This window comes from Sporobolomyces koalae (genome assembly GCF_050403365.1).
Source record: "Sporobolomyces koalae JCM15063 DNA, S_koalae_JCM15063T_v1_ctg5, whole genome shotgun sequence".
Lineage (NCBI taxonomy): Eukaryota > Fungi > Basidiomycota > Microbotryomycetes > Sporidiobolales > Sporidiobolaceae > Sporobolomyces > Sporobolomyces koalae.
In genome coordinates, this window is record NW_027481766.1 from 98163 (window position 1) to 112729 (window position 14567).

The following is a 14567-nucleotide window of genomic DNA, read 5'->3' on the forward strand; positions in this document are numbered from 1 at the left end:
TTGCATCTCTTCTTGCACCATGTCTCATCGCTCTTCTGCTAGAACGTCGGAGGGCGGATCAGAACAGATGATCTTACAGGAGCTCAGGACACGAATGAACGGCGTCACGGCTTGACAGTACGGCTGCAGGCTAACCGTCTCCGTGGTTTTGCAGTTTAAGCGTCGATCAGATGCAGTTTAAGAAATGCCAGATGCAGTTTAAGAAACGCTGAATGCAGTTTACTCTCCGCTCCTTGCAACCCACTAAAATGCATCTCGCAGATTGTACTGATCCCGATGCATGCGCTTCCGGGTTAGCCCAACCCATCGCCACGATCTCCTGTCAGCATCACGACATCCTCTCATCTGGAACGAAAGTCTAGCCGCATGTCTTCTTCAACTACCTCCGATAGCTCACATGGGTCGCCTCCGCGTAAACGAGGTCGCTGGTGTCCCAGCTCTTCTTCTGATTCCTCCGCATCGAGTTCACCGCCTCCCGACCCTGAGTCCCGCTGGAACAGCACTTCGTCCTCCTCAAGCTCTTCCTCCTCGTCGCACCGCGATACTGAGAGTGAGTCAGAGACCGACTCGCATGCACCTGCTCCGAGTGATCGCCCCCGGCGCAACATGAATCCCCGCTCTCTCGCCAACCTCAAACGCGGTGGTCAGCATGGAATCGTTTGTCGAGCACCTGAAGCACCCGCGGCGTCGACTTCAAGAGCAGCTGAGCGCACGCCTGGCGCACAACGAACGCGAGCGAAGAACGGAGAGGGTGCCCGAGGCAAGAGTACGTACTCCCTAGATCTTGACTATCATTCGCCTACTGACGCTTCACCATCTCCGGCACCGCAGAGGAGCGAGAGGCTCTAGACAAGCTGGTACGCGAAAAGGACAAGGCCAAGGCAAAAGTCGGGTATTCGCGCGAGCTGCGGAATCTGGAGAAAAGCGTGCGTGTTCTATGTTACTGTTTGTTGCCGATCGACGACCACTCATTGTTGGTATATTCTCGACAGTTCCTCAAGACAACCAAGCAGTATGGAGCCGAAGGAATCCTCCTCATTGGCCAGTACGTTCATGCCTCTAAAAATCGAGAAGAGCGAGGACGCTGATTTATCCATGTCAGCCCTCAGGTCGTGCATCGCAAATCCAAATTGCGGCCCGCGGATGAGCTCAAGAGTACATCTGATGGAGCTTCGTTCAAGCACTGGGTGTCAGCTGGTCTCACGAAGGACAGCAAACGCGAAATCGACCCAACCGACCTGTTGAAGATCAAGCCGAAATCGAATGGATCAATGGATTTCCGGCAGGCGCGCCAAATCATCCTTGCGGCGTTCAATGCCATGTTTGGCGAAATGCTCGACGGATTCGTCAAAGGCATGCGCGAGGAGCAGAACAAACAGCAAAGAGAGAACGAACGCAGAATGGCCGCCGACGCACGAGAACTGCAACGGGAATTTATGAGGAAGTATCGTCCTGACATGACGTCGGAGGAGATCGAGGCGGCGATTGCGAGACATGAATCTGCTCGAAAGAAACCCGCGGCAAATTACATAGATACGGACGACAGCGAAGACAACGAGAACGATAGTGGGCGCGGTAATGAAGACCACCAGGATAAGGAAGGCGACGGGAACTCCGACGATGCCTTGGCAAACCACAATTGATCGGAAGGAGCAGACGGCCGGCAGGGAGGCAATCATTACTCATTGAAATGTTACGAGAACAACTGATTGACAGACTGCTCAGAGAGCGACAGGAGAGCACGATATACGCCTAGATATCTAGATTGTAGGTGTTGAACGTTAAAGCTTGACGCATGGATAGAGGTTCCGCGAAGCCGAGCTTGAGCATTTTGCGCCGATTATGCCTCCCATTCAACCCGCGAACCTTGGCGTGCTGCTTCAGCTTTCGTCTCGACAAATCGAATCATGGCTGGCGAGCTCCAATGCCACCGCTCCATTGTCCTGTCCTCTTCAAAGATGACCTTGATCCCTCGGAAACGACAGGTGTCGACCACATTGGAGACCAGTTTCTTGGTATACTTTGGGAGTTTGACGGCCGTGTATGAAGCTGGAAGAATGATGACTTCGAGCCGCAACGCCAACGACGCCGAACGAATGTAGTAGTCCAGATGGAGGAGTGAGTTCATTGCCATGATTTGCTCTTTCGAAGCCGGTTTGACCCCCGGACGATCGCCCAAACGCAAGACGGAAATCATTGGAACATTGTCCAGGGTTTTCTCATCCGCATCCTCAAAGGGCGTTTCGGATTCGAGAACTTGCGTGAAGCCGAACTTGCGTTGGATATAGGTCAATGCGTTCGCTTCATATGATCCGGAACTGATGGATCCAAGCCGCGAGAAGAATTTCTTGCCAAACAGGTTCCAGAATGATTTGGTGTTGAATAAAACCAGATGCTTGATCGAGGGCAACTGTTCGTCGGGACACTGAACGAAATCTGGGGTTCCCATGAGGAGCATACGCTCGACTTTTGGGAAGAAAGGTAGTCTGATAGGGTTCGAAGGGAGATCCAATTGGAGCCTCAGAGCTTTGATGTCTGCGCAAATGAACGTCAGCTTGATTGCAAGTGATGGGCGAAGAATTCAGACAGACTTGAATTTTGAAAGGCGTTCAGTGGCAACATCGAACCAGCGCAGACCAACTCTGTCACATGCGGGACTGCCCTTGCCAGCTCTTCGTAACATTGCAACGCGCCCGCATCGTTTTCGATCGATATGCCCTCGTCCAGAATCCAGATTCTTCGGATCTGGCTAGGGATCGGGAGTGGATTCCATCGCACTAAAGCTTTGATCTTCTCGCGTCCCGGGGCTTCTTCGAACCACATTTCTGCAAGGAGACAGGGCTGCGAAATTCGGCGAAGGGCATGAGACGTTAGGCAAAGGGATCGGAACATCTCTTGTCGATCAGAATGTTCATCGTCGTTGTCTGGGTAGGAGTCAAGGTGGTCCACAATCTCGACGATGAGCTCTTTGGGCAGGATGTCGAAGTATCGACGTGGCTGATCAGGCTCGGAGCATTGAAGAGACATATTGGGTTCGGCGTATAGACGAGCTTTCTGGAAAATGTCAATAGGGTCGGTCGGATCCGAATGTGCTGTCGTTCCAGTGGACGAATCTGAGACAGAATGATTGTGAAGAATTAGGTGAGCAAAGGAGGGAAGGAATGAGAGGGGTTGATGCTCGAACGTTGGACAGATCGCGCACCGTGCACAGGGAGTGTGTCAGAGCAAGGTCCCCAGCTTCCCTTTCGACGTGCCGCATGCTCAGGCCACAGGCGACGGTCAGTGTGCATTTCTCTACTTGGAAAAGACGGCAGGAAATCCTGGATGGACAGAGGTTCTGCGAGGCTGAGCTTCAGCATTTTGCACCGATTAAGCACCCACGTTACAATTCTTCTCTGTTGTCCTCCCGTTCACCCATAACCCTCTCGCGTTTTGCTCCAGCTTTCATCTCGGCAAGGCGAATCACAGCTGGTGAGATCGAACGCCATGGGTCCGCTTTCCTGTCCTCTTCAAAGATGACCTTGATCCCTCGGAAACGACAGGTGTCGACCAGATCAGAGACCAGTTTCCTCGTTCGCTTCGGAAGGTTGACGGATGCATATGAAGCTGGAAGAATGATGGCTTCGAGCCGCAACTCCAACGATGCCGAGTGCAGGTAGTAGAGCAGACGTAAGAGCGAGTTCACGGCTCTAATGTGCTCTTTCGAAGCCGATAGGACCCGCCAGATATCGAACAAACGCAAAACGGAAATCGTTGGAAAAATGGCCAGGGTTCTCGCATCATCAAAGGGGGAGAAGGAGCTGAGAACTTGGGTGAAGCTGAAATTGTGTTTGATCGAGGTCAATGCGTTCGCGGAATATCGTCCGAAAGTGATGGATTCCAGCCGTGACAAAAGTGTCTTGCGAAAGACCGTGTCGTATGCTTGAGCATGCGTCAAATCCAAATGCTTGACCGACGGCAATTGTTCGACGGGACACTGATCGAAACCTGAGGCTCCAGCAAGGACCACACGCTCGACTTTTGGGAAGAAAGGTAGTCTGATAGGGTTTGCAGATGCATATATTTCGAGCGTCAGGACTTTGATGTCTGCACACCTTCCTGTCAGCTTGATTGCAAGTGATGGGCCAAGGATTGATACAGACTTGAATTTCGAAAGGCGTTCAGCGGCAAGCGCGAATCAATGCAGACCAGCTCTGTGAGATGCGGGACCGCGCGTGCCAACTCTTCGTAACATTGCGACGCCGCCTCTTCGCTGTCCATCGATATGCCCTCGTTCAGAATCCAGATTCTTCGGATCTGGCTGGGAATCGGGAGTAGATTCCATCGTAACAATGCGTGGATCTTCTCGTGTCCAGAAGCGTCACAGAACATCATTTCTGCAAGGAGATAGGGTTGCGAGATCCGGCGAAGGGCTTGAGACGTTAGGCAAAGGGATCGGAACGTTCGTTGTCGTCTGCGATATTCACAATGGTCGAAGGGGCAGTAGTCGAGGTGGTCCACAATCGCAGCGATGAGCTCTTCGGGCAGTCTGTTGAAGTATCGGCGTGGATGATCAGAATCAGCATGTTGCAGAGACATCTCGGGAAGTCGCGTGGACGAGCTCTAGGCAAGTGTCAATAGGGTCGATCGGATCCGAAAGCGCTGTCGTCACAGAGGATGAACCTGAGACGGAATGACTGCGAAGAACCTGGGAAGCAAAGGAGGGAAGGAATGAGAAGGGTTTGTGCTCGAACGTTGGACAAACCGCGCACAGGGCGTGTTGTCAGAGCAAGTTCCTCAGCTTCTGCGAAAGCACTTACAGCGTGTCGTATCCTTGGACGACTGTCAGTGCAGTACGCCTTTCTCTGCATGGGAAACATGGCGGGAAATGTGGAAAAGAATTGCAACGTTACAGAGTGTTGTTAATGTTTTTGCGAATATCTTGCGGTGATGTTACAAACATTGTTGATACTGCCTTTCGTACCGCTGGACCTCCTTGAATGGCGGCTCAGGCGTTTCCACTTTCGTTCTGGCCCAGATTGCCCACGCATTCTTCGAGTTTCATCTGACCGTTGACGCTTTTCTACCTCGCTCCCCGTTCGCAGTGCCGAGACGAAGCATCCACGATACTTCGTTCTGCTCCGTTGTCCTCCCATTCAGCCCACGTTCCCTTCGCGTGCTACTTCAGCTTTCATCTCGGCGAGTCGGATCACAGCTGGTGAGATCGAACGCCATGGGTCCACTTTCCTGTCGTGGTTCTCGAAAATGACCTTGATCCCTCGGAAACGACAAATGCCGACCAGATCGGAGACCAGTTGCCTGGTTCGCCTCGGGAGGTTGGCGTATGCGTATGAAGCTGGAAGAATGATGGCTTCGAGCCGCGGCGTTAATGATGCCGAACGAATGTAGTAGTCCAGATAGCGGAGTGAGTTCATCGCCATGATTTGCTCTTCTGAAGCCGGTAGGACGTGCCGGGGATCGCTCAAACGCAAGACGGAAGTCATTGGAGCATTTTCCAGGGCTTCCGTATCGTCAAAGGGGGAGAAGCAGTCGAGAACTTGCGTGAAGCCGCACTCGTGATTGATTTTGGTCGATGCCTCCGCTTCATATGGTCCGGCTGTGATGGAGTCAAGCCGTGACAAAAGTGCATCGTGAAAGATGGTCCGGAATGAGTCGACCATGTGCAAAGCCAGATGCTTGATCGAGGGCAACTGTTCGTCGGGACACTGAACGAAACCTGGGTCTCCCATGAGGAGCATACGCTCGACTTTTGGGAAGAAAGGTAGTCTGATAGGGTTCGTAGGGGGATTTGCGTCGAGCGTCAGAGCTTTGATGTCTGCGCAAATGAACGTCAGCTTGATTGCAAGTGATGGGCGAAGAATTCAGACAGACTTGAATTTTGAAAGGCGTTTAGTGGCAATAGCGAACCAGTGCAGACCAACGCTGTCAAATGCGGCACTGCGCATGCCAGCTCTTCGTAACATTGCAACGCGGCCTCATCGTTCTCGATCGATTTGCCCTCATCCAAGATCCAGATTCTTCGGATCTGGCTGGGGATCGGGAGTGGATTCCATCGCACTAATGCTTTGATCTTCTCGCGTCCGGGCCCTTCATGGAAGAGCAATTCCGCAAGGAGATAGGGGTGCGAAATTCGGCGAAGGGCTTGAGACGTCAGGCAAAGGGATAGGAACGTTCGTTGTCGAGCGCGATATCCAACGTCGTCGTCTGGGTAGGAATCAAGGTGGTCCACAATCTCAACGATGAGCTCTTCGGGCAGTATGTCGAAGTATCGGCATGTTTGATCAGGATCGAAATGTTGCAGAGACATCTTGGGAAGTCGCGTGGGCGAGCTCTGGGCAAGTGTCATTAGGTTCGATCGAATCCGAATGCGCTGTCGTCACAGAGGATAAATCTGAGACGGGATGATTGTGAAGAAGTTGGAGAGCAAAGGAGTGAAGGAATGTGAGGGGTTTGTGCTCGAACGTTGGACAAACCACGCACAGGGCGTGTGTCAGAGCGATTTCCGCAGCTTTTGAGGGAGTACTTTCAGCGTGTCGTATCTTCGGACGACTGTCAGTACGCCTTTCTCTGCATGGGAAAGACGGCGGGAAATGCGGAAAAGGATTGCAGGGTTACAGAGTGTTGTTACTTTTTCTTGCGAAAATTCTTGCAGTGATGTTACAAACATTGTTGGTACTGCCTTTCGTACCGAGATGAACCTCTTTGATGGCGCCTTAGACGTTCCCGGATTCGATCAGGCCCAGATTGCCCAAGCCTTCTTCGAGTTCGGTCTGACCAGTGACGCACGAGGATGCATCTCTACCTCGCTCGCCGTTCGTAGTTGCTGGAACGGTAGAGGTAGCAGGTTCGAGGTTCTTGAGCCATGCGCCGATACCCCCAAGGTAGCCTTCGTGACGCAGGAACAGTGCTCGTTTCGTTCCCTTTGACCAGAACCGGATGGCGTAAGATAAGGTGGAGATGGTCGCGGCATGGCCTTTTGATCGAATAAAGCACGTGAGCAACATAGAAATATTGGAAACCGAGGAGAGGCACTGACCTCGAATGAATCCTCCTCCGAAATAGATTCTATCGAGATTGTGTTTCTCGGCATTCATATAGCTAAACTCGGCTCCGGATCAGTTCATGAGGCGAGAGGGTACTTGGGAGCAAGAGTACTCACGCAATCTGACCGATGTTGTTCGAGATGGCATACAACAAGCTTCGACTGATGTCCTCCGGTTTGAAGCTCTTCTTCCGCTCTTCCTCCTCTTCCTCTTCATCTTCACCCATTGCACCCTCTCCCTCTCCTTTTCGGAACACTTTGCCGAAAGAAGAAGCGATCGTCGAGGACTTGAGTCCGATTTTCTGATAGTCTTGCCCGTAGATATCGCCGACGAGCATATCGACGGAAGAGTTGTCACCTCGGTCTGCCAGTGCCAGCATATCTAAATGATGTTTGTTTGATTAGCTCATCGATCTCGCTTGCCAGAGGCGCAGAGGAGAGATAGACAAACCATCGAAACTCTTGGATCCCGTCAGGAGACTCAGCAGTCCCCATAGAGTACCGCCTCCGAGACTTGTACCACTGATACGCTCAAATTTGCCATAGTCGTCAATCTTGATGATGCTGACTCCCGAACCAATGTTGACGAGCAAACAGGGGAATTGAGCCGGAGTCGGATGCGAATCGAACGAGATCGAGTATTGCGGTGGGTTCGGCGAAGGGCGAGGTAGGTCTTCGATTGAAGGTGTTGGCGATATTGGTCTCGGAAGCGAAGTCGTGGTCGACGCGAACGTAGCGGGATCGAGCAAAGATGGCGGGAACGAGAATTCCTCGGCGGTCGGCGATGGGGAATGTGGTGGTATCGGTAGAGGAGTTGCCGATCGGCCTGGTGTCGAAGGCACGTTGACGGAAGAGAGTGCACGTTGTTGAGGGTGCGAGATTGCCTGCACGAGTTCGTCCGAGTACCAGAACACTTCGTTCGGAACCTCCATCACGAATCCCAAGCCCAGCACGAGGCATTCCATCTCTTCTTCTCGCCTAACCTCAACTCCAAGTTCCCGCTTGAGTCGCTCATAGAATTTGTGCGCGCCTCCGCCTGTTGCCATGATCTTGACGTTGCGCTTCATGACGTCTAGCGGCACTCGATTCGATGCCGCCGACGAAGTGATCAGGGTTTGCAAGAAGTTGATCAGGGCCGTGAGTTTGCTCGTTTCGAACTTGACAAAGTTGAGTCGACCTCCTGGAGGAATTCTCGTCGCAGAGGATCGCCGCCGCAGGTGAGATTGGAATGGAGGATATGCTGAGCTGCGGGATGACCTCGAAGGGGATGCGGATGAAGAATAGTCGAGGTGTTTCTGCGAGAGCGAACGCGGTCCCAAAATTCCGTTCGGCTTGACTGGCTCAGACGATGGTGGAGACGGGGTCCGGCGATGCGGGAAAGTCGGCTGTTGATTTGAATCAACGCTTGGCGAAGAAGGGTTCGAGGCTGAAGGGGATTCGCCAGCCGAAGTTCTCGGACTGGCGGAGGGTTTGCTTGGAGGTGCTCGCGTAAAGTAGACAACTTTTGCAAGAGATCCGCCAATCTACGACCTCGTGCATCAGTTATTGTCACAGTACGCTGGATCAGGAGAGGATCGGGCTCACATCGAGCGCAATGTGCGAGATCATCTCTTCATGGTGGGGAAGGTAGACCTCTGGATCCTCCGATCCGCTCGATACAATCTCGGCGCCTCTCACATCAACCAAGAGCTGGGTACCAGCGGGTGAAGGGAGCTGAGAATCTTCCATCATGCTCTAGCGCGCAGGCTAGCGAATTGTCGGTACCCGTGCTGTCGGTGAGGAGCTGTTCTCCTCGCCAGACGAAGATCACTGCCGCGTGCGCCTGCTCGAGGGATTCTTGGAGTCTTTGCTGAGCTCCGTGCGAGTTGCGGGAGGCTGACAGCTGCCGGACCGGGAAAGTTGGGGGAGTAGCGTTCGGTGAGAGAGGGTCGAGCGATGCAACGTCAAGCGAGAGTCGGAACAGGCGGTACCGGGCTTCGAGACTGTCTAGATAGCGCAAACCGGTGTTTCGGGTGGAACAGGACGAGAGCGCGGGCGAGAGTGGAGAACAAACAAGATCCGGCTATAGCTGCCTCGCTTCGGTATCCGAAATTTCCCATTCGCTTTTCGGGCACGCTCTACAGCTCGATTAGAGCATGTAGATCTCGCAGGAGACTCTTGCAAGTTCTGGAAAAAATTCTCGAAAATGAGACGGAAATTAGCATCTGGCGAGACTTCGGACCCGACTCGCCCCTCATCCTCCACCGACCAGCGCCCTGCTGGACAGTCGGACTCTAACCACACACACACTTCTCATACCGAGTCGGGGCCGCCAAGATGGTCAGTCTTGCCTCCCAACGTTTTCCAAGCACCGCCGCCTCTTTTTTACTGAACTCGCCGCTGGCCTTCACCTCAACAGGGAAAAGAACAGAAGAAGACAGGAAAAGGTGAATACTCCTACATGACTTTCTAGCCAGGTCTCGTACTGATCCGTGGTCTACTCGTCTCGCAGGTCGTCTCGATAAATGGCAAGCATCCGCGACCCTCCACTCTGCCCCTAAAGCTTGCTGATCAGCTGACCATGAGACTTTCGTGCCATCTCACAGGTATCAGTTGGCCAAGTGAGTACTCCTGTATTTCCTTCCCTTCCTGCGAGTGCTGACCCGCTCGCTGTCTGGTCTGTAGGGAGCAAGGTTACCGTGCGCGTTCGGCATTCAAGTTGGTGCAGCTCAACCGCAAATATGACTTCCTCTCCTCGGCACGATGTGTCATCGATTTGTGTGCCGCGCCCGGAGGTTGGTTGCAAGTTGCCGCGAAGCAGATGCCTACTCAGAACTCGATCATTATCGGTGTCGATTTGGTCCCCATCAAGCCCATTCCGAGGTGTATCACCCTCGTCGACGACATCACAACCGAGAGCTGTAGGAGGCAACTTAGGAACGAGATGAAGGACTGGAAAGCCGATGTGTGAGTTTCTGAATCTCTTCCCCTTCCTCAAATCACCAGCTGAGTGAGATATCCCGGATCATATAGCGTCCTTCACGATGGTGCGCCCAACGTCGGATCCGCATGGGTCCAAGATGCTTTCACCCAAGTCGAGCTCGTACTCGCCTCGCTCAAACTCGCCGTCGAGTTCTTGCGCCCCGGAGGAACTTTCTGTACCAAAGTTTTCCGATCGAAAGATTACAACTCGCTCCTCTGGGTGTTCAACCAATTGTTCACCAAAGTGGAAGCGACGAAACCCGCTTCGTCTCGTAACGTCTCTGCCGAAATCTTCGTCACCTGTCAAGGATACCTCGCGCCGTCCAAGATCGACCCGAAGCTCCTCAACCCCAAGTTCGTCTTCTCCGAAGTTGAGGGCCCGACCGAGGATGGACCGGCCAAGCTGCAATCGACGAACCCCCTCAAGGCTCTCGAGGGCAAGCAGATCTCGACCAAGGACGTGCTCACCCCTGCGACCCTCAACGTGTTTGCGCCCGAGAAGAAGCGCAAGCAGCGTGAAGGTTACGAGGACGGAGACATGACGCTCTACAAGGAGTGCAGGGTCATGGAGTGGATCAAGAACGATGATCCGATCGGAGTGCTCGGGTTGGTCGGCAGGATGAGGTGGTCGGAACCCGAGGACAAGAAATTGCTCAAGAGTCCGCTCACGACCGAGGAAATCAAGGTCTGTTTGGACGACCTCAAGGTTCTCGGCAAGAAGGATTTCAAAATGCTACTCAAGTACCGCACTGCGGTTCGCGAGGATGTGAGCTACTTTATCCGCTTCTCGTAGGCTAATCACTGTCACTGACACGTCTCGATGCTTCTGCCAGCTTGGTCTTGATTCCAAGGTCGAGGCCGTTCAGGACACGGTTGAAGTCACTCAAGTCGAGCCGATCGACGAAGAGGAGCAAATCACAAACGAGATCGAGCGACTGTCGGCCGCCGAGATCCTGCGTCGTCGTCGTGAGCGTCGTCGTGCGAACGAGAAGCGCGCTCGCGAGGTACAGCGTATGCAGCTCAACATGGTCACGCCCATGGATATCGGTCTCGAGCGACAAGATGGTGTCGACGATTCGGACGTGTTCGACCTCGGTGAAGTCGAGGGTGGCAAGGTCCGCGAGGGAGTTAAGGGTGGACACCTCGCAAGCGACGACGAAGCCGACAGTGCAGACGAAGCCGAAGTGCCCAAGAAGTCGGCCAGGTTGCAAGCGGTTGACGAGGAGGGAGAGATCGAGGGAGACGATGGCGAAGTGTCGGACGAAGAACGCAAGACTCGTCGCCTCGAAGAATCGCTCGACCTGCTCTACGAGACGTACCAACAGTCGAAACTCGAACGCGACCACCGACACAAGGCCAAGGAAGCTCGTCGCAAGCGCGAGGCGGCCGAGGGTGGAGAGTGGAAGGGTATCAAGGGCCCTGGTTCCGACTCGGAGGAGGGTTCGGACGACTCGGATGTCGACGACGACCCCGCACCGAAGCCCGAGTCGGACAGCGACTCTTCGGACGACGAGGACGACTTCCCAACTCAACCAAACCGAGATGCAAACGGCAAACTTTTGACCGATCTCAAGAAAAACAAGGTGCTCTCGACCGACGCCAAGAGTCGTCAGGCTGCCATGTGGTTCGATCAGCCTGCGTTCAAGGGTCTTCCCGGAGGACTCGATGGTCTGCTCGGAGGCAGCGGTACCGACGAGGAGGACGCCGCTTCTTCTCGCTCGGACGAAGAGGACGACGAAGACAATGTTCGCACTGTCTGGGACGAGCTCGAGGATGACGAGGAAGAAGACGCGGAGTCGCAAGCCGAGAGCGACGACGACTTTACCGGAGCGCGGGAAGAGTTCGAAGAGGATGACGAAATGGAGGAAGAGGCCGATATTGACGACGAGGAGCGAAAGGAGATTGAAAAGGCCGAGCGGATAGAGAGTACGTGCTACGCTGTTCCTCCGCAGACGAACAAGGCTGACCTATTCTGTTCTGCTTCTAGAGCTTGGTTTGACCACTGCCGAGGCGATGACTCTTGCTCAACAGCTTGTCAACCGAGAGCGCACCAAGACGCAGCTTGTTGATGAGGGTTTCAACCGTCACACAGACGTGATTGGAGGTGACGGACTCCCCAGCTGGTTCCTCGACGATGAGCAACGACACTTCCGTCACAACATTCCGACGACGAAGGAAGCTGTGCAAGCGATCCGCGACAAGATGCGCGCGCTCAACGCTCGACCGATCAAGAAGGTCGCCGAGGCAAAGGCGAGGAAAAAGATGCGTACGATCCGTCGTCTCGACAAGCAGCGAGCGAAGGCTCAAGGTGTCAACGACGACGAGGAGAACGGTCTCACCGAGAAGGAGAAGGCTGCCTCGATCGCCAAGATTCTCAGCAAGAGTACGGGACCTAAGGTCAAGAAGCCGGAGAAGAAGCTCGTTGTCGCGACGGGTTCCAACCGTGCGATCAAAGGACGTCCCAAGGGAGTCAAGGGAAAGTACAAGATGGTCGACTCGCGTCAAAAGAAGGAAGTGCGCGCACTCAAGCGGATTCAGAAGCGAGACCGAAAGAGCAGCGGCAGGAAAAAGTAGTTTCGCTTTCTCCTTCTCTTGTCTTCAGGCTACATCTATTCGTTTCTACGATCTTACTTTGGGTTCATTGTTCTCTGTATTGTACACTTGGCGCATTCTTTCTCCTCCCCCACTCAAGGGCATTCGCAACTGCCGAGATCAGGTTGGGTTGTCAAGCTCGAATTATCCACAAGTTCTTGCCGATATTGAGATGCAGAGAGCCCGCACTAGCGTAGGAGTGAAGCCGAGAGGCATGCGTAAAGCCAGTCTGCTTCATGTACAGGCTTAGCCTCCTTCACCAGCTGCTCTTATCACCGACAACAATGTGTGCTGACTGATGCGCGTCTGATGAGGATCCGGTTGCCATCAGCCTGATGAGAGACCGAGATCAGTCTGCCTGCAGCCTGACAGTCAGCTTGGCACCAGGCGGTTCATCAGCTCGACGAGCAGCCTGCTGAGCAGGTCGCGAGCAGCCTGATGATCAGACTGCCAGCAGTCCGGAGCCAGGTGGAATCAGGGGCTCATCAGGCCGATCCAGGGTCAGACTGCTGGCAGTCTGCTCATCAGGCTAGGTCAGACAGATGGGCATGTGGTGGCGTATCGGTGCGACTACCAGGTATGTCCTTATCATAATAGTTACCACTTCACTTGAACTCGAAATCTAGCTTATCGGTGTCACTACCTGCTTCGAATCTGTCACAATATTTAGGCTAGAAACCCGCCGTCAAACACCTCCGTCCTGTCGGTCCTGTCGCATACGTTCACATCGACGAAGCATTGCGACAGAAATTCGACGATACAGCGTCGAAAGGAATCTGCGTCGGGCTCGACGGAGATTACAACTATCACGTTCGTTTGGACGATGGAGGAAAGGTGGTTACCTCTCCTCAAGTTACGTTCGCTGATCGAAGGAACATCGAAGTTATCGACTTGGACTTGATTCATTCAGCGAATGTAGCGGGACGAGAGGCAACTACTTTTCCCCCATCATCCAGACGACTGCGATAGTTGTAGTCCCCGTCGTACCCGATCAAGATTCCTTTCGATTTGTAATCACCTTTCCCCTATTGTCCAAAGGACTGCGATAGCTGCAAGAAGGTCGTATAGCAGGTAGTGCGTTGAGGACCGTGATCGTCTGGAGAAGAACCTGTGATTACGAGAAAATTTGAGCTCGATCAGAAGATTCCGTTGCCGAATCGCACAAGCGTCGCCGCTTGTTTTGAGTGGTTCACCTCGAGACGACCCTGCTTGGTCGCACGAAGAGGGGGATGCAAGGGCCTGAGCACATGAATTCTGCGTTGAGACTTGCAACTTCACGAGAGGGGACTCGCCGTGTACCGCTGCAATTGTGCATCGAGGTATAAGCTTGAACTTTGTGATTTTTGAGCGACCGATCGCTGGACTTGTGAGGCTGAGAAGAGCCGCAGTTACATGAGCGAGAGCCAAAAACACCGCGGAGGGTTCACGCCGACCATGTTGACGCCGCTGCCAAAGAGCATTCAAAGCGTATCTTCTGACTCTCAAAAATTGCGCATTGCCGCATCGGAGAATTCTATATGTACAGAATCGTGACTTGCAGTACCCTCAAGAGGAAAAACCAAAAAGAGAAAAGAAACTCCAACCCAAATCTTTATTGTTCAACAGTGCGATACGCGCTCGAGATTCGACATCCAAACAGGGTCAATTCCGAGAGGAAGTCGAAACGACCATAACAGGAAACGCTTTCCCCGAAAGACCCCACAAAAAGACCATCTCCCAAATTCCCCAATCACGTTGACCAAAGTTCTCGAGCATTTTACTGTTTCTTCCGACGCGCTTCTCCCTTTTTCCCACTCTTGTTCAATTGACGCTGTTTCCCCCCTCGTGGTCTTTGAGGATCCTCCAACTTTTCGTTCACGGTCTCGCGTTTTTTTGTGATATACTGCAGAGCATTGCATTCCCATCGAGAGGTCCTGCGCTCCAATACGAGACTGGTACGGTAGAGTCGCAACGGGCGAGCTTTGAAGCGACA

The 14567-nt window shown here is 53.4% G+C and overlaps 4 protein-coding genes across 4 annotated transcripts; 2 read left to right on the plus strand and 2 right to left on the minus strand.

Moving 5' to 3' along the window:
- Positions 1–606: 606 nt before the first annotated feature.
- JCM15063_005864 (uncharacterized protein) lies at positions 607–1643 on the plus strand (the record flags this gene model as incomplete). Its single annotated transcript, XM_076676620.1, has 4 exons — positions 607–766; positions 832–926; positions 993–1045; positions 1103–1643. The coding sequence occupies 4 exons, from the start codon at positions 607–609 to the stop codon at positions 1641–1643; spliced, it is 849 nt and encodes a 282-aa protein (XP_076536079.1).
- Positions 1644–1840: 197 nt separating this feature from the next.
- Positions 1841–2458, minus strand: JCM15063_005865 (uncharacterized protein; the record flags this gene model as incomplete). Its single annotated transcript, XM_076676621.1, has 1 exon — positions 1841–2458. The coding sequence occupies one exon, from the start codon at positions 2456–2458 to the stop codon at positions 1841–1843; it is 618 nt and encodes a 205-aa protein (XP_076536080.1).
- A 4255-nt stretch (positions 2459–6713) lies between these two features.
- CAB1 (pantothenate kinase) lies at positions 6714–8770 on the minus strand (the record flags this gene model as incomplete). The annotated part of the gene is made up of 5 exons (XM_076676622.1): positions 6714–6973; positions 7037–7098; positions 7160–7424; positions 7494–8565; positions 8627–8770. 5 exons carry the CDS (start codon positions 8768–8770, stop codon positions 6714–6716), a joined length of 1803 nt encoding a protein of 600 aa, XP_076536081.1.
- Positions 8771–9358: 588 nt separating this feature from the next.
- Positions 9359–12577, plus strand: SPB1 (27S pre-rRNA (guanosine2922-2'-O)-methyltransferase; the record flags this gene model as incomplete). The annotated part of the gene is made up of 8 exons (XM_076676623.1): positions 9359–9361; positions 9441–9468; positions 9534–9549; positions 9628–9642; positions 9707–9988; positions 10055–10769; positions 10837–11929; positions 11991–12577. The coding sequence occupies 8 exons, from the start codon at positions 9359–9361 to the stop codon at positions 12575–12577; spliced, it is 2739 nt and encodes a 912-aa protein (XP_076536082.1).
- Positions 12578–14567: the final 1990 nt, after the last annotated feature.